This window comes from Moschus berezovskii, chromosome 12, assembly GCF_049115385.1.
Source record: "Moschus berezovskii isolate FMDL1 chromosome 12, NW_MosBer_1.0, whole genome shotgun sequence".
Lineage (NCBI taxonomy): Eukaryota > Metazoa > Chordata > Mammalia > Artiodactyla > Moschidae > Moschus > Moschus berezovskii.
In genome coordinates, this window is record NC_142471.1 from 43469637 (window position 1) to 43489636 (window position 20000).

The window sequence follows — 20000 nt, forward strand, 5'->3', positions numbered from 1 at the left end:
ATAAAAGGAATCCAGATTGGAAAAGAAGAAGTAAAACTCTTACTGTTTGCAGATGACATGATCCTCTACACAGAAAACCCTAAAGACTCCACCAGAAAATTACTAGAGCTAATTAATGAATACAGTAAAGTTGCAGGATATAAAATTAACACACAGAAATTCATGCATGCGGCAGGGTGCTCAGGGCTGGTGCACTGGGATGATCCTGAGAGATGGGATGGGGCGGGAGGGAGGAGGGAGGGTCAGGATGGGGAACACATGTACACCCATGGCTGATTTATGTGACTGTATGACATAATCACCATAATATTGTAAAGTAATTAACCTCCAATTAAAATTAAAAAAAAATAAAGTATAGGGTGCACAATACATATCAATACACAAACCAGAAAAATAAAATAAAAAGGGCTGGGACAATTGGTTTACCTACCATAGAAGAAAGATTATATACCTTCCTCACTGCATAAGATCAAAAATCAAAATATACAAAAGAAAAGAGACTATTTTTATTATTTCAGAGTAGAGACAGATTTTGCAATCAGAAAGCACAGTTTATATAAGAAAAAACTGATATTTGAATATTCATTTAAAAGATAGTATCAAAAAATAACCATTTACTAGGGGAAAATGATATAACTGATGACAGAATTTATCTAGGATATATAAAAAATTCTTAAAATTAAATAAGAAGAGCAACCAACTATTACTGATTTGAGAATAGAGAAAATTTACCTCATGTCCTCTGGGAAACTCCTTTAACCACTTAAAAAAAAAAGGCAACTGAGAAATAAGATATGGTCCTCTGAATGCTGTGGGATACAAGTCTAACACTCCTGATAATGAATGTCAAAATTGCACCATAGCTTCCTAAAGCCCTTGACATTGGATATCACTGTCACTATTACCTCACATCAAGATTTAAACAACAGTGAGCTCTTCAAACCTAAGAAGGAGCTTCAAATGCTACGGAGGTCAGTTACATGGAAAACAATGTCTAGAAGAATTATTAACAAGCAATTCACAGAAGAATACTTAAAGACTAATAAATGTATGAAAAACTGTTCACCATCAGTTAATAAAGAAATGAAAATTACAATAACCTACCACTGACTTTTACTTCTGCCCTTCAGGGATTTAGTGCTGCAAAACTTATTCACAACCAGAAAATAGGACAAAATACATGTGACAACAACTTTCAGATATTGTAAGAATCCCTTAGAAGAAATGGAATAGCCATCATGGTCAACAAAAGAGTCCGAAATGCAGTACTTGGATGCAATCTCAAAAACGACAGAATGATCTCTGTTTGTTTCCAAGGCAAACCATTCAATATTACAGTAATCCAAGTCTATGCCCCAACCAGTAATGCTGAAGAAGCCGAAGTTGAACGGTTCTATGAAGACCTACAAGACCTTTTAGAACTAACATCAAAAAATGATGTCCATTTCATTATAGGGGACTGGAATGCAAGAGTAGGAAGTCAAGAAACACCTGGAGTAACAGACAGATTTGGCCTTGGAGCACAGAATGAAGCAGGGCAAAGGCTAATAGAGTTTTGCCAAGAGAACGCACTGGCATAGCAAACACCCTCTTCCAACAACACGAGAGAAGATTCTACACATGGACATCACCAGATGGTCAACACCGAAATCAGATTGATTATATGCTTTGCAGCCAAAGATGGAGAAGCTCTATACAGTCAGCAAAAACAAGACCAGGGGCTGACTGTGGCTCAGATCATGAACTCCTTATTGCCAAATTCAGACGTAAATTGAAGAAAGTAGGGAAAACCACCAGACCATTTAGATATGACCTAAATCAAATCCCTTATGATTATACAATGGAAGTAAGAAATAGATTTAAGGGACTAGATCTAATAGAGTGCCTGATGAACTCTGGCCGGAGGTTCGTGACATTGTACAGGAGACAGGGACCAAGACCATCCCCATGGAAAGGAAATGCAAAAAAGCAAAATGGCTGTCTGAGGAGGCCTTACAAATAGCTGTGAAAAGAAGAGAAATGAAAAGCAAAGGAGAAAAGGAAAGATACAAGCATTTGAATGCAGAGTTCCAAAGAATAGCAAGGAGAGATAAGAAAGCCTTCCTCAGCGATCAATGCAAAGAAATAGAGGAAAACAACAGAATAGGAAAAACAAGAGATCTTTTCAAGAAAATTAGAGATATCAAGGGAACATTTCATACAAAGATGGGCTCGATAAAGGACAGAAATGGTATGGACCTAACAGAAGCAGAAGATATTAAGAAGAGGTGGCAAGAATACACAGAAGAACTGTACAAAAAAGATCTTCACAACGAAGATAATCACGATGGCGTGATCACTCACCTGGAGCCAGACATCTTGGAATGTGAAGTCAAGTGGGCCTTAGAGAGCATCACTACGAACAAAGCTAGTGGAGGTGATGGAATTCCAATTGAGCTATTTCAAATCCTGAAAGACGATGCTGTGAAAGTGTTGCACTCAATATGCCAGTAAATTTGGAAAACTCAGCAGTGGCCACAGGACTGGAAAAGGTCAGTCTTCATTCCAATCCCAAGGAAAGGCAATGCCAAAGCATGCTCAAACTACCGCACAATTGCACTCATCTCACACACTAGTAAAGTCATGCTCAAAATTCTCCAAGCTAGGCTTCAGCTATATGTGAACCAAGAACTTCCAGATGTTCAAGCAGGTTTTAGAAAAGGCAGAGGCACCAGAGATCAAATAGCCAACATCCGCTGGATCATGGAGAAAGCAAGAGAGTTCCAGAAAAACATCTATTTCTGCTTCATTGACTATGCCAAAGCCTTTGACTGTGTGGATCACAATAAACTGTGGAACATTCTGAAAGAGATGGGAATACCAGACCACCTGACCGGCCTCTTGAGAAACCTGTATACAGGTCAGGAAGCAACAGTTAGAACTGGACACGGAACAACAGACTGGTTCCAAATAGGAAAAGGAGTACGTCAAGGTTGTATATTGTCACCCTGCTTATTTAACTTGTATGCAGAATACATCATGAGGAACGCTGGGCTGGAAGAAGCACAAGCTGGAATCAAGATTGCCGGGAGAAATATCAATAACTTCAGATATGCACATGACACCACCCTAATGGCAGAAAGTGAAGAAGAACTAAAGAGCCCCTTGATGAAAGTGAAAGAGGAGAGTGAAAAGGTTGGCTTGAAGCTCAACATTCAGAAAACAAAGATCATGGCATCTGGTCCCATCACTTCATGGGAAATAGATGGGGAAACAGTGGAAACAGTGTCAGACTTTATTTTTGGGGGCTCCAAAATCACTGCAGATGCTGATTGCAGCCATGAAGTTAAAAGACGCTTACTCCTTGGAAGGAAAGTTATGACCAACCTAGATAGCATATTAAAAAGCAGAGACATTAATTTGCCAACAAAGGTCCTTCTAGTCAAGGCTATGATTTTCCTGTGGTCATGTATGGATGTGAGAGTTGGACTGTGAAGAAAGCTGATCACCAAAGAACTGATGCTTTTGAACTGTGGTGCTGGAGAAGACTCTTGAGAGTCCCTTATACTTCAAGGAGATCCAACCAGTCCATTCTGGAGGAGATCAATGCTGGGTGTTCATTGGAAGGACTGATGATGAAGCTGAAGCTCCAACACTTTGGCCACCTCATGCAACGAGTTGACTCAATGGAAAAGTGTCTGATGCTAGGAGGGATTGGGGGTGGGTGGAAACGGGGACGACAGAGAATGAGATGGCTGGATGGCATCACCGACTCGATGGACATGAGTTTGAGTGAACTCTGGGAGTTGGTGATGGACAGGGAGGCCCGGCGTGTTGTGATTCATGGGGTCGCAAAGAGTCGGACACGACTGAGCGACTGAACTGAACTGAACTGAACTGAACTGAAGATAAGCCTGGAGTATCTTATCACGCAATCAAGTCATTAAATGCTCAGTAAACAAAAGGATGGGTTATGTCATAGAGACACTGGAGTCAACCTGAAAGAGCTCCCAAAGGCCCAGACTAGAACAATTTGAACAAAGTAAATAACATAACTAGATTATAATATAAATTATAAATTACATATGCACGAGTCCATACTGGTATAAGCAAATGAATAAATAAATAAGTAGGGGAATAGAAACAAATCTTCTTTATAAGGTAATCCAAAATAATATACATATACTAATACTACTCCCTCCTCTAGGAGGTAGAGCTTCTTGCTCCCTTAACATCTATGGGAGCAGCCTTATCTTTTGACCTCTTGAATATTGCTCTCCTCTTCTAATGCCACTACCATTGTCCAAGTTGTCACCATTTGTCTTAATTACTACCACTGCCTCTTAACAAGCCTGCTATTTTCACGCTTACTATCCATTCAATTCATCCTCAACACTGAAATGAGAGAAATAACAGATAACAGAAACAGACATACAGGAGTTCTAGATGCTGGCATTAACAAAGTCTTTTAAAATAATATGTTTAAAGCATAATCAAAACAAATGAAAATCTAGGAAAGGAGCTGAATGAAAGATTTCTGTGATTTAAAAGGAGCACAATAGAAGCAACCTACAATAAATGTCTATCAAAAGAGGAACGGATAAAGAAGATGTAGCACATATATAAGATGGAGTATTACCATCTTTGTTACCACTTATTACATCTTATTATATCTATTACATATTATTACCATTTATTACCAGCCATAAAAAAGGACAAAAGAATGCCATTTGTAGCAACATGGAGGGACCTAGAAACTGTCATATTGAGTGAAGTTAGACAGAGAAAGACAAATATCATATGATATTGCTTATATGTGGAGTCTGAAAAAAGGGTACAAGTGAACTTATCTACAAAATGGAAATAGAGCATGTAGAAAACAAATTTATGGTTACCTGGAGATGAGTGGGGGGAAAGGTAAATTGGAAGATTGAGACTGACACATACAGACTACTATATATAAAATAGATCACTAATAAAGACCTACTCTAATGCATGGGAAACTCCACTCAGTACTATGCAATGGCCTACATGGGAAAAGAATCTAAAAAAGAGTGGATATGTGCATAACTGATTCACTTTGGTGTACATCTGAAACTACACAATGTTGTAAATCAACTATACTCCAATAAAACTTTTAAAAATAATAAAGTAGTTTGCTCTTGCTTTGTCTCTCTCTTATTTTGGATTTTAAATTCATCCATATGTTTAACTTTTCAATTTTACAAAGCATTCTCTTTCCTTGAGAAAAGAGATAATTGACTAAGTGGCAATAAAGAATAAAACTATAAATTACTATAACATAATGTAGATCTTTTTGAATATATAAAAATACACTCAGAATCTGAAAAGTTCCACCAATAAAATATGAGAACTGCTAATTTTACTTTAATTTCTTAGAGCACACCCAGTTGGGTCAGTTGCATATTAATTTGCAAGTGTCTTAAGAAAATTAATGACAAATATTCTTTGTATACTGTTTTTTGTCCTTTGCCCAGACACTAAAACAAAGTCATGGAGTGCGTAGGATGTAATAGGAAAGAAGCTGAGTCAAATTATAGTTTAAAAGATTCCTTTAAAATTTAAATTTCATCAGGTTCTGGAACAGAAAATCAGAAAGTAATTGATAGAATGGTTAGTGCACAGTTAGCTTAAAATGGGAAAAGTATCAAGCAGATTGTTTTTAAAAATCAGGTTACACAAAAGGAAATAAATAATCCTGGACAGTAAACACAGCAATGTAAATTAAAGGAAGCTCAAGGCATCATTTCAAAACAAGTAAATTAACCACACTTCTTTTCGCTATTATAATACCAAATGTGGTGAGATTACAGTATAACCAATATATTGCTGGTAATGTGACTTAAACTCTTCTAATACTAAAAAGTAATACAAAATTCAGATCCATTAGCTCAAGGAGCCCCATCTGGAGAATTTATCCTAAAGAATAAATTGGGCTTCCCAGGTGGTACCAGTGGTAAAGAACCCACCTGCCAATGCAGGAGACATAAGAGATGCGGGTCTGATCCCTGGGTCAGTAAGATCCCCTTCAGGAGGGCATGGCAACCCATTCCAGTATTTTTGCCTGGAGAATCCCATGAACAAAGGAACCTAATAGGCTACAGTCCATTGGACTGCAAATAGTTGGACACAACTGAAGCGACTTAGCACACATCCTAAAGAAAGAATTCAATGAAAGAACAAAATATATAAATATTATTAATAAATCAATAATAGTATTTATAAACAAAGAGAACAAAAACTGGAAACAACATACATGTTATGGATAAGTAATATCACAATGAGAAAGAAAGTGACCTCCAGGCCTTTCAGATTGCAAACAGGACCAGAACACTTCTGGAGTCAGACCTGCAAGGCTAGAGCAGCAGCCTGGCAGGGAACGCCCTTTGTAGAGCTCTGGTTTAAACCTCTAGCTGGAGGGAGCAACACCCACACTGATAACGGGGAGACAGCGTAGACAAGCAACCAAGGGCTAAGCTGAACAAGGAAGAAATGAAAAAAGGTACAAAAGAAATGTTGAAAACTGATGGCAAGCTACTCATGTGTGAAGCACGCACAACAATGACAACATGGGTCGGCTGGGGACAGTTAGCATCTAATTAAAACACTGCATTAGTATTATATTCAAAATCCTTCTTCTTTGTGTTTTTGCGCTTTTAAATACTTCCTAAAGTACATAGGTATTTCTGTAATGCATACATATTACACCTGCAATCAGAAATAAACATTATTTAATCAGAGTAAAATAAAACACAGGAGTCTAATCTTTGCTATTCTCAGCACAGTGGCTTGTTAAGAGATGCAGAATCTTTGGCCCCACCACAGACCCAGTGAATCAGAATGTGCAGGTTAACGAATTCACAGATGGTTCATACATATTTACAGTCTGAGAAGCACTGCTCTGACTCTCCTGCTCCCCGCACCCACCACAGTGTACAGTGCATAAGAACCTACCAGACTCTGCTGTAGCATTTTCCGGTGAAGACATGTTGTCACTCCCAAAAGAGATGGGTAAAAGGTTTCTCCAGGTACTGAGCCTTGTGTTCTGAGAGTTAGATAGATGGTCTAATTAATATCCTGGGCCTGGCACACAATTGTTTTTCACCTGGTCAAAGATACAATGTAAAGGAATTTTAGACAACTCAGGTTCTCACAGTTTTAAGGCATTATTACTCATTTATTTAGTCACTGTTATTCAGCAAATTGAAGGCCAGGAGGAGAAGAAGGGGACAACAGAGGACAAGATGGTTAAACGGCATCACTGACTCAATCAATGGACATGAGTTTGAGTAAGCTCCAGGAGTTGGTGATGGACAGGGAAGACTGGCATGCTACATTCCATGGGGTTACAAAGAGTCGGACACAACTGAATGACTGAACTGAACTGATTCAGGGAATTAATTCTTTTATGCCAAACTTATTCTGAATTAGGTGCTGGGGACTCATTATTGAAGGATAAAAATTAAGTTCAGAGCCTGTCTTCAAGGAGTTCATTTTCAACCTATAAAAAGTCCTCACATAGCATAAACATTTTTTTCTCTTCTAATCTTTGCCATAGTAGGCCTGTAAGATGATGTTATATTGTTCCTATTAGTTAAAATTTAGAGCGATTTTTGTTTTGTTTTGTTTTGGTCTGGAGACTTTTATCATTAGCTTACTTGCAAATGAAATAAAGTGAAAGTGTTAGTTGTTAAGTCTTGTCTGACTCTTTGCCAGCCCATGAACCATAACTTGCCAGGCTCCTCTGTAGAATACTAGAGTGAGTTGCATTTCCTATGCCAGGGAATCTCCCCGACCCAGGGATTGAACTCTTATCTTCTGCACTGCAGGCATATTCTTTACCATTCCACCACAGAAATAAGGTTACTATAACTGAACCTAAAAGTTATTATTTTAAAACATATCCTTTAAAACTTTGTGATACAGTATGTTAAGAATGATTATGTAAAACATGGAAGTAAGGCAAAATCATAGGTGGCATATCCTTTCAACGTTTTATGAGAATGGTGTTTAAAAGGCCCTCCCAAGGATTATTTAATTATATAAAGAGATTATACAACTCATTATTTACTGTTGATTAAAAGTCCTAGACTTAGAAAGAATACATGCTAACCTATAAATTTTCATCCTGTAGGGATACAAATAATTTCCATCTGGATAAAAAAGATAATACCAAAGATTATCATTTATTGCCCTGTTGGACATAAACCAGGCTTTTAAAATCTGACCTAGCAATCTTACTCTAACATTTGTTCAAAATACGTATAAAAACCTAGATCCTCAAAATGTTCTCAGAACCACCTTTGTCACCTTCCCGGCTGCTTCACTAATAAATAAATTGAATAAAATCCTTAACACAGTTTCATTTCAAATTTTAATGAGTTACATTTTAAATTTTTTGAAAATTCTACTTTTATGAAGGGGGGGGTAGACTTTTTCTTTTTAAAAGGACATCAGGACTTCCCTAGAAGTTCAGTGGTTAGGACTCTATACTTCTAAAGCAGCGGACGTGGGTTTGATTCCTGGTCAGGGAACTAAGATCTCACATGCCATAACGCCAAAAAATAATAAAAGGACAGCAGTGGCCTTGTGACTGATACTGAGGTGGTGAACATAAGTGATCAGCCTCCTCTGGAAATAACACTGAAAAGTCAAACATCTTATTGTTAAATAAAACCCACCAAGAATGATGCCCAAGCTTCTGCCTCCCAAAAATATGACTGAAAATATTTTAAATGATACAATCTTTTAAAAATTTTTTGAAGTATAGTTGATCTACAACTTTGTGTTAGTTTCTGGTATACACCAAAGTGATTCAATTATATATAAATACACACACAGACACACACACACACGCACACACACACACAGTATTTTCCATTTCAGCTTCTTATAGGATTTGAGTATAGTTTTCTGTGCTATACCATAGAAGCTTGTTGCTTATCTATTTTATAAATGGTGCACTGGGCTTAGTTGCTCAGTCATGTCAAACTCTTTGCAACCTCATGGACTGTAGCCCACCAAGCTCCTCTGTCCATGGGGAGTCTTCAGGCAAGAATACTGGAGCAGGTTGCCATGCCCTCCTCCAGGAGATCTTCCCAACCCAGGGAATGAACCCAGGTCTCCCACATTACAGGCAGATTCTTTACCATCTGAGCCACCAGGAAAGCCCATTTTATATATAGTAGTTTGTATCTGTTAATCTTAAACTCCTAATTTATCCCTGCCTCACCCCCTTTCCCCTTTGGTAACCATAAATTTGCTGTCTATGTCTGTGAGTCTGTTTCTGTCTTATAAAGAAGTTCATCCGTATATTTTAGCTTTCACTAACAAGTGACATTATATATGTGTCTTTGTCTGACTTGATGTGATAATCTTTAGGTCCATCCATGTTGCTGCAAATGGCATTATTTCATTCTTTCTTATGGCTGAACAGCATTCCATTGTTTATATATACCACATCTTCTTTATCCATTCATCTGTCAACGGACACTTAGGTGCTTCTGTGTCTTGGTTATTGTAAATAATGCTGCTATGAACACTGATATGCATGTATCTTTTCAAATTAAAAATTTTCTCCAGTTATATGCCCAGGTGTGGGATAAATAAACAAGTATTTTTGCAAAAATCAATAAGAAAACAAACCAATTTTAAAATAGGAAAAAAAGCGAAACTGACACTTCACCCAAGAATAGGTACAGATGGTAGGGAATTCCCTGGCAGTCCAGTGGTTAAGACTCCATGCTTCCACTTCAGGGGGCACGGGTTCTATCCCCGGTCAGGAAACTAAGACCCCAAATGACACTCGGTATGGCCAAAAAAAAAAAAAAGGCATAAATGGCAAACAAGCATATGAAAAGATGCTCAACAGCATATGTCACTAGAGAATTGCAAAATAAAACTACAATAAGATGTTCAGAGCTAACTATCAGAATGGTTAAAATTCAAAAACATGACAATACTAAATGCTGGCAAAAATATGGATTCATTGCTGAGAACACAAAATGGTACAGTCATTCTAGAAAACTATTTAGCAGATCCTTACAAAGCTTAAAATAGTATTGCCATATGATCCAGCAATTGTTCTTCTAGTTATTTACCCAATTGGTCTGCAACTATGTCCACACAAAAACATGCATTCAAATGACTATAGTTGGTTTATTCATAATCAGCCAAAACTGGAAGCAATCAAGATGTAATTCAACAGTGGAACTGATAAACAATGGTATATCCACGATGAAATATTATTCAGTGATAAAAAGAAATAAGCTATCTAGCCAGAAATAGATATGGAGGAATCTTAAGTGAATGTTGCTCTGGGAAAAAAGTCAGTCTGAAAAGGTATGATTCCAGATTGGCTGTATAATTCCAACTCTGTGATAAGGTCTTTATCAGATATGTGTTTTGCAAACATTTTCTCCTAGTGTACAACTTGTCTTTATTTTCTTAACAATATCTTTCACAGAAGTTTTTAATTTTAATAAAGTCCAATTTGTAAGTTTTTTCTTCTTTCTTTTGGTGTTGTGTCTAAAAATTCACTGCCAAAACCAAGGTCATCTAGATTTCTCCTATGTGACTGTGTCCTTTAAAGAGCTATTTTAAAGCCCTAACCTCCAGTATCCGTGAATGTGAACTTATAGGGCATTTCCAGGTATAACCAAGTGAGGATGAGTTTCTAACCCAATGACTGATATTCTTACAAGACAAGTGAAATTTGGACACAGATACAGAGGAAGAAATCCATGCGATAATAGAGGCAAAAATTGGAGTCATATGTCTACAAACCAAGGAACTCAAAGATTACTGGCAATCACGAAAAGAGGAAGATAAGGAAAGATTCTCTCATAGAGCCTTTAAAGCCAGCAAGGCTTACTGACAACTTAATTTCAGAATTTTGCCTCCAAATGTGAAAGAATGCATTTTTCTTTTTTTAAATCATCCAGTTTGTAGTATTCTGTTATGGAAAACCTAGGAAACTAATATATATTCTGGCACCAGAATGTTGTACTGATGTAATAATTACTTTAAACTGTGGAATTAGGTAATGGGTAGAAGATGGAAGAGTTCTGAGGTACAGAAAGAACTTAGACTGCCTTAAAAACACTATTGATGCAAATACAAATGTTAGGGATTTCCCTGGTGGTCCAGCGGCTAGGACTCCATGCTCCCAATGCAGGGTACCTGGGTTTGATTCCTTGTCAGGGAACCAGGTCATACATGTTGTGTGGCATGGTCAAAAAAAAAAAAAAAGAATTTAATTTTAAAAAATTAAATATATAAATACAGATGTTAAAGGCAATTCTAGTAAAGGGGTTGGAAAGAAAAGAGGGCAATTTTAGAAAAGGAGCATTATCCCAAACATATAAAAAGTTTTACAACTCAAAAAGAAAATCAACCCAATGCTTTTTCAAATGGGTAAAAATTTAAAAAAAAAATTTTTTTTTTACAAAGGAAAAATACAAATGGTACACAAACAGATGAAAAGATGTTCATCACCATTGGCCAACAGAAAAATGCAAAAGAAAACAATACTAAGATATCACCACATACCTATTAGAATGGCTAAAATGAAACACACACACAAAACAATACAAAGTAGTTTTGGCAACAATGTGAAGCAACTGGAATGCTCATTATTGCTGTTTGGATCACTTCTTACCCTGTTTATTTTTCTTAGAAACACTTGTCATTACCTTAAAATTTGCTTACGTATGTATGGAATAAGTCAAAATTTATCTGCTTATATGTTTACTGTGTATCTCAATCAATATAAGGACCATGAGGCTGGTGACTTGGTCAGTCTTGTTACCATTTTTGTCATCTCAGCACCAAGAAAAATGGCACAAACTGGGCACTCAAAACATATCTATTAAGAGGCAGGAAAGAAAGGACACTAAGATAAGTGAATGTGTGGGGGCAAGGAACCCAGTCACAATACACTACAGAGGGACAACATACTGTCGTAAAAGAAAATGAATTTAGATCACCAGAAGGCTACATGCAGAGACCATTAATTTCAGCTGCATGTCAGAATTATCTGGAGAGCTTTGCAAAATGCCGATCCCCACACCAAGTCAAGTTGACAACCATTGAGGAAATGGAACCTAAACTACAGAGCTGCATGTATCTGGGTGTAAATCTTGTACAAGTCACTTAATTTCCCTTTGCCCCAAAATTCTCAACTACAAAATGGAAATAATAAACACTTCCCGGAGTTACTGTCTAAAATTAAGATGACAGATAAAGTTCTCAGTAAATGTTAATTCTCCTCTCCAGGGAAAACTTGATGAAATCTTCACTGCCCAGTGATAAATGCTAATTCAATCATTAACTTATTTCAGACAGTGACTGAAGCCACGAAGTTGAAGCCACGAAGTTAAAGGCACTTGCTCCTTGGAAGAAAAACTATGAAAAACCTAAGCAGCATATTAAAAAACAGTTAAAATCACTTTGCCAACAAAGGTCTGTATAGTCAATCTATGGTTTTTCCAGCAGTCATATATCAATATGAAAGTTAGACCATAAAGAAGGTTGAGCGCTGAAGAATTGATGCTTTTTAACGGTGGTGTTGGAGAAGACTCTTGAGAGTCCCTTGGACTGCAAGGAGATCAAACCTGTCAATCCTAAAGGAAATCAACCCTGAATAATTATGGAAGGATTGATGCTGAAGCTGAAGCTCCAATACTTTGACTACCTGATGTGAAGAGTCAACTCATTAGAAAAGACCCTAATGCTGGGAAAGATTGAGGGCAGGAGGAAAAGGGGCGACAGAGGATGTGGTGGTGGGATGGTATCTCCGACTCAACGGATGTGAGTTTTAGCAAACTCCGAGAGATAGTGAAGGACAGGGAAACTTAGTGGGCCGCAGTCCATTGGGCCGCAAAGAATCAGACACGACGTAGCAACTGAACAACAGCAATCATCAATTTGTATTTTTCTTTCTTACTTGATTATTAAATTGAACATCTGCATCAGGTAAATTTAGAAATACAAACTTTTTTACTCTCCTGATAAGATGATGCCTGAAGCTATGTGATTCTCAAACCTGGCTGTAGGCTAATTACCTAAGAAGACTTTTTTTTTTTAAATAGCAATACCAAATGTCCAGACTTGGCCCAAGTCAACTGACTTATAATCTCTGGGGTGAGTCTAGAACATCAGTGTTTTTTAAAAAGTTTAACTCAACAGTGATTTTAAAACATAGGACTGAAAAGCACTGATTTGCATTAATGATATCCCATGCTAATTGCACATATGAGTCATTCAGGGAGCTCTTAAAAAACAGATTGAGTTCAGAACCCCATCATGACTTACTGATTCAGAATTTGTGAATATAAAGCCTATCATTTTGCAAAGTTCATAAAACTCCCCCAACTATTCTGGTGTAGACCCACTGGGAACCATTATTTTATGCCACACATTCAGTCTCCCTGTTGTCCACCAGAAAACATCATTTAGAACTTTCACTGGCCTCCTGTGCCATGCCTGCTCAGTGGCTTTTAGTCAGCAGATGAAGTGACACATCACAGTAGGTCTTGATTTTACAGATCTTTTTAGAACATGTTCATGTGATGCCCCTTGACCCAATCATTTACCATACACTGTGCCCAGCACTAGTCATATAGTCCATTGTCCTTTCTAACCAAATCCCTATAAGAGGCTGCTGATCTGGTAAGGACAAAATGGAATCACATTACTCCCCAAGCTTTATTTCCCTCTAAATGGTATTGCAATGCCAGGACAAATTAAATGAATATCACTGGTCAGATGAATCTGAATGAAATCCAAGTTGTTTTCTGCACTGAGAAGAAAACTGTTATGCTTGCTTCCCTCAGAGAGGTAATAAAAGTAGGGAAAACAAAGATGATCCCTGAGTTAAGAGCATTTCCAAACTCAACCTAAATCCAGCAGGAGAAACCTTAGAAAATTATTTTAGGGGTGTCAATCAGTCAGTACGCCCACCACCATGGCTGCACTACCAGGCAGATAGGAGTGCAGTATTCACATAACCAGCCATTAATTTAGGTTTATTAAGTATATTAATTCATGTGATCCTCACAAGAACCCTATATATAGGTATTATTATTATTCTTATTTCATGGATAAAAAGTAAAAAGGAACAGAGGTTAAATATTTTGCTCAAAGTCACATAGCTAGCAGGTGGCAGTTTCTGAATCCAGTCAACCTGCTTCAGTCCATTATCTTGTCTACTCCACTACTACGGTAGAGATGAGTGATAGCTAAGTTCTTTAAAAAAAAAGTTGAAGTCTGCAGCAGAAACTGGATATCAGACCATGTGTACCTAGGACAAGTTACTTAACCCCTCTGAGCGTACTTCTGCATCTGAAAAATAGAGATAATAATAGTACCTGCCTCGTTGAGTTGAGGTGACAATTCAACAAGATTATGCATATAATGTGCTTCTAAACAGTGCCCGGCACTTTTAAGAGCTGTCAGTGTCAGCCATTATTATTATCTGTATCATAATACAGCCCAAACAGTCAGGGAGAAATTACAACCTATGAAGCTGAAAATTTTTCCTGCTGATCTTAGATCTGTAGATTCCCATTACAGCAGAGCCAATAAAACAAGTAATAAAAGATATTCACAAAATCCTAAACTGTCACTGAGGTAAACCCCCAGCCCCTCCAGTCCAAGATTATGAGTTAGTCTGGAAATGGAAAGCTCAATGTGCTATAGTATTTGAACTGTGGTGTTGGAGAAGACTCTTGAGAGTCCCTTGGACTGCAAGGAGATCCAACCAGTCCATTCTAAAGGAGATCAATCCTGGATGTTCATTGGAGGGACTGATGCTAAAGCTGAAACTGCAATACTTTGGCCACCTCATGCGACGAATTGACTCACTGGAAAAGACTCTGATGCTGGGAAGGGTTGGGGGCGGGAGGAGAAGGGGACGACGGAGAATGAGATGGCTGGATGGCATCACCGACTCTGTGGACATGAGTTTGAGTGTACTCCGGGAGTTGGTGATGGACAGGGAGGCCTGGCGTGCTGTGATTCATGGGGTCGCGGAGAGTCGGACACGACTGAGCGACTGAACTGAACTGAACTGATGGCTCTTTTTAGAAACACATACTCAAGTATCAAGTTGTATAAATGTAACCACACCAGGAGCTAGACTTTGTAGCTGCAGACTGTGGCGGACTTTGGTTAGAGAATATGTCACAGGAGAAGATTCCCCTCAGGTAGTGAATATCACTTTCCTCAGTCACATTTGTATAAACAAAAGAAAAACAAAGTAAGGATTCAAACAGGTTAACAGTCACCATATGCTTGCCACTGTGTTAAACGTTTTCCATGTATTACCTCACCTAATCTTCACACCACTTTTCCCACCCACAGGAAGCCAACAACCCCATGGGCTTAATCTCACTTTTAAGTTCATGACTACACATCTCAAACAGGCACTCAGTGCTGCCTAGCAATCCAACTCCATTTCCCTTAGTTCACTTTCCCACTCTCCAGAAGGACTATGTCACATGTATCTCCTAACACCTCTTCTCTCCCCTGCTGCCCTTACTCTCAGCCAGCGGCTGCCTTCACAGACAGATGGTGCCTCTACCACCTGTCTGCATCTGCACTTGCCTCAGCTTCCCCTCTAGATACAATGGAATATACGTTCCTATTCATTTCAAAGCCAACTGCTCACCAGCACTGGGGTCTCCTCTCTGAGGTATTCAAGTACTTCCCCTGAAATGTTCTGCTTTCTCATCTGCATCATTTTTCCCTTTCTATGAATTCAATCCCACTACACATAAACATATTCTAGTTTCCCCTATCTTAAAAGAAAATTCCACTTGACTTTCAGTTCAGTTCAGTTGCTCAGTCGCGTCCAACTCTTTGTGACCCCATGAATTACAGCACACCTGGCCTCCCTGTCCATCACCAACTCCCAGAGTTCACTCAAACTCATGTCCACAGAGTCAGTGATGAGTGATGCCATCCAGCCATCTCATCCTCTATCGTCCCCTTCTCCTCCCGCCCCCAATCCCTCCCAGCATCAGAGTCTTTTCCAGTGAGTCAACTCTTCGCATGAGGTGGCCAAAGTACTGGAGTTTCAGCTTTAGCATCAGTCCTTCCAATGAACTTCCTTTATGATGGACTGGTTGGATCTCCCTGCAGTCCAAGGGACTCTCAAGAGTCTTCTCCAACACCACAGTTCAAAAGCATCAATTCTTCAGTGCTCAGCTTTCTTCACAGTCCAACTCTCACATCCATACATGACCACTGGAAAAACCATAGCCTCGACTAGACAGACCTTTGTTGGCAAAGTAATGTCTCTGCTTTTTAATATGCTATCTTGGTTGGTCATAACTTTCCTTCCAAGGAGTAAGTGTCTTTTAATTTCACGGCTGCAATCAGCATCCACTTGACTTTAAGACCCCTCTACTCTATCAGAGTTTTTCTTGTTAAAATGATGAAAATCCTCTTAATTGCCAAACTATTCTTTCATTTCACCATGGATAGCCACCATCTCTCTCTGACTTCCCTTCCTCTTCTCTATGTACACTCTCAACCTAGGTGGTTTCACCTAGTCCTTTAATTTAAATACTACCTACGTGGTAATGATTCCAAAGACCAATTCTAGCCCTAAAATCCCCTAGGTCTTTAGACTCAAATTTCCAATGGCATATTTGACATACCAACTTAAAAATCAACCAGGTGGTTTATATTACACATGTTTTACCACAATAAAAAAAAATCTACCAGCTGATTGACAGAGTGATGGAGAGATGAAAAACAAGCATAGCTAAATATTAATAGTAGGGTCTAGGTAGTAAGCATATTCACTGTAAAATTCTTTCCAAGTATATTGTTCATATGTTGTATGTTGGGGAAAAACCTATTAGGAGTCTCAATATATTCAAAACAATCTTTGATTCCATCCACCCACAGTTATTTCCCATCTCATTAAATGGCAAGGCAAAAGTAGGCAAGGCAAAAACCCAAAACTCAGCCTTGAGTGGCTCTCTTCCACCTGGAATATAATTCCATGAAGGCAAGGATGCTGTTCATCTAGAAAAGTCCTAGCACACAAGAGGTGTTCAAAAATACCTGTGGAATTAATCATGAATTAATGCTCTGTTTCTAAGTCTTACAGTCCTCACTGGTCCTTGGGAGAGAATGGAGCTCTTGGCCTCCAAACTTCCCCAGCCCAGGGAGCAGAAACTGTGTCCTAAGACCCGATTATGGCTTCTTACCAATCATAGCAGTTCCACGCTCCTCAGCGAGAGTTCAACACCTTTCTTTACCACAGAACCAACGTGACTCCTGTCCCAAACCTGTGACACACAGGACCCATGACACATGTCACAGCACAGCTGGGCATCACATTGCCCAGGCTATCTTCCCCCAAGGATTCAGCAGACTCTGACTTCACTTTGCCCAGGGCCTGCCCGAATCCAGCCCAAAAGACCTCCCTGTGGTGACTGGGGCCACAGTCCACTCCTTCAGTGGCATCCTCCTCTCAAGACCATTGGCTGGTCCCAAGTCTGCCCTCTCAAGCTCCTGTGCAGCAGCACCCTCTACCCTCCCCCATGTCCCACCTGGCCCCCACTACCTTTCCTCACCTGGATCTGCCCCGCCCAGCCTGGCCCCAACTGCCCCGCCCGCCTCTAGCCCCCTCCCTTGCCAGTTGGGTTCACGCGGGAGCTGTCAGGCCGGGAGAGATCGGTGCCATCCAATCCTGAAGGCTCCCGTGGGCCTGCGCACAGAGCCTCGCCCTGCTCCAGAGCCATCTGCTAGCAGTGCTTCCCTCTGCTGGCCTTCCGAAGCACTGCGGCGATCACCGCGGACGCGGTGGCTGGTTTCCTGTGGTCCCTGGTCCACTGCCCTGTGTATATGCCTTCCCAATGCCAGCAACTCTATGCCCACATCCATTGAACCACTGAGGACTGTGTTCTCTGGGGGTGATCGCCTGGTTCACACCTGCCCCTAAACTTACTACTGAATTGGAGAGGAGTCAGGATAGGGTGCTGGTTTGCAGTATCAGGATAAGGCAGGTAGTGTTTAGGCACTTCGGACAGACTATTGCAAAAGGAGTCACTAGCCTGTGCCAGAATGTGAGCTCATTTAGCTGCTAAATCGAGTGAGACAGTTTCAGCTAGGGTGGTCAGTGTAAGGGGAATTCAACGTACAGGCATTGTATCAGTACTACAAGCCAGAATCGTTTTATCCTAACAAGAGCATCTCTCTTCATTTGCTCCTGACCAGAGCCACTCTGGTGAACCTAGTTCCCTTAAGGCATGATGAGACCTGCCTCACTTAGCCCACAGCCTGGTCCAGGAGAGCCATATCACTGAACTGAGCTGGGACTGAGCAAAAGCAGTCACCCTCTGTCCAGGCATAGGGGTCAATTTCCTGCTTGGTGAGTCACTACAATTGCCTACTCTCCACCAGAGGCCTGGCCATCCCTCAGCAGCCAAGGCTACCTCCAATCTCAGGATAGGATTCCTCCTTAAAAGATGGGCTCCTGCTTGATGTTTATGTTGTTTCTCATAGTATCTAATGTCAAAAGTCTGGCACCGTCACTATTTCACAAATCTGAGCAGCACAATGAACCAGAATCTTCTATTGATGTGTTCCTACATATTATATGGCTATCATGGGGAAACACAGAGAGAAGTGTCACCCATGGCATAGGGAAATCACTGAATGGAGGCTGAATGAACACTTGGTGGAAGTGGTCTCAGATCTCATCCTGTCCCTCAACTTTCTCTTAAACCATATCCTATTCCCAGTGGTTACAAATCCAAGAGGCTGCTTCTGTTTTCACCAGTGAAAATTTTGAAGAATTATAAAGTTAGTTTTTCATCAAAATTTCTGCCATTCTTTGGCAGTCTTGCTATCACCAGTAGTACAAGGAGTCTTGCAGGCCAAGATTTAAGTCCCTCCTTTGCTACTGAAAGGTCCCCTTTCTAGCCTGACTGAGGAGTAGCTTGGTTGTCCCCTCCCTGATGCCCCCAGATACCACCTTTTCATATTCGGCTCAGTTCCAGGTCCACTGTGGATCCCCGGGGAAGCTCAACTAGTGTAGCAGCTGTGACCAGTACAGAGCTGATGCAGATTCTGGAACCTCAGTCTGCATTCCTGCACTCCTGGTCTGAGCACCCAGATCCCCTCAGGATGGACCCTGAGAGCCAGGCATACTTCTGCTCTCCATTGAGCTGAGACCCATCTGCTCCTTTCAAGTGCAAGAATTTATTGCCCAAGTGGCCACTCATCTCAAGCTGTGAGTCTCCAGACACAATCAGAGAGAACGCTTGAGGACCTCCCAGATCCCAGTAAACAGCTTGCACCCAGAACCTCAGGACCCAAAGTCATGTCTTCACAGCCCCCAAGGCCCATGCTCAAGTTCAGGGTTTTCTAAACCTTTATTGGGGCCAGGGAAGAGCAGATAATTAAGAACAAGCAACGCTGACAACAACAAAAAAAAATCATTTCAGCCACACTACCCTTCCACAGGCTCCATCGTGGTACAGACCTCTGCTTTACAGCCTGGTTTATTTTTGGATGGTGCTCTTCATACCCAGCACCACCAAGTGTGAGTCAATGGGGACTGTGAGCTTGGAAGAAGCTATGGGGCCTTTTCTGTGTGTTTCTTTCTCTCTGTTCAGCTTTGAGATACTTCACATAAAAGACTCTATAAAAATAAATTGTGGAAAGTACAAGGCCAATAAAAATCCCAGTGGAAGCTGAACACTAGTTTATTTAAAAAGCCGAAGGACATGCACTTAGCTCGTTCTGGATTCCCAGCTGCCTAGTTCCTGGGCCTGGCACATGGTCAATGCCCCATAAATATTGATTGATCGATCCATTAGTTGGTTGCTCACCCATTTGCAGAGCAACAAACAGTCTACCGCTCTGCCTGCACACACACAAGACTAAGGAGAGAGTCCTTAGGCTTTGATGGGAGAGTTACTAAGTTGGCAGGGGAGCCTGCCACAATACCCTGCCTTCTACTTCCAGCTCTGCTTATT

The 20000-nt window shown here is 40.1% G+C and overlaps 1 protein-coding gene across 1 annotated transcript in view; it reads right to left on the reverse strand.

The window, feature by feature from the left end:
• The window catches only part of PTPN20 (protein tyrosine phosphatase non-receptor type 20), a 58798-nt gene extending 51264 nt beyond the window's left edge, over positions 1-7534 (reverse strand). The window contains exons 1-2 of the mRNA XM_088842485.1: positions 7526-7534; positions 6955-7051 (exon numbers count right to left, since the gene is read on the reverse strand). Of these exons, the coding sequence (XP_088698611.1) occupies positions 6955-7051; positions 7526-7531 (103 nt within the window). The 5' untranslated portion in view covers positions 7532-7534. The remainder of the gene's footprint in view (positions 1-6954; positions 7052-7525) is intronic.
• Positions 7535-20000: the final 12466 nt, after the last annotated feature.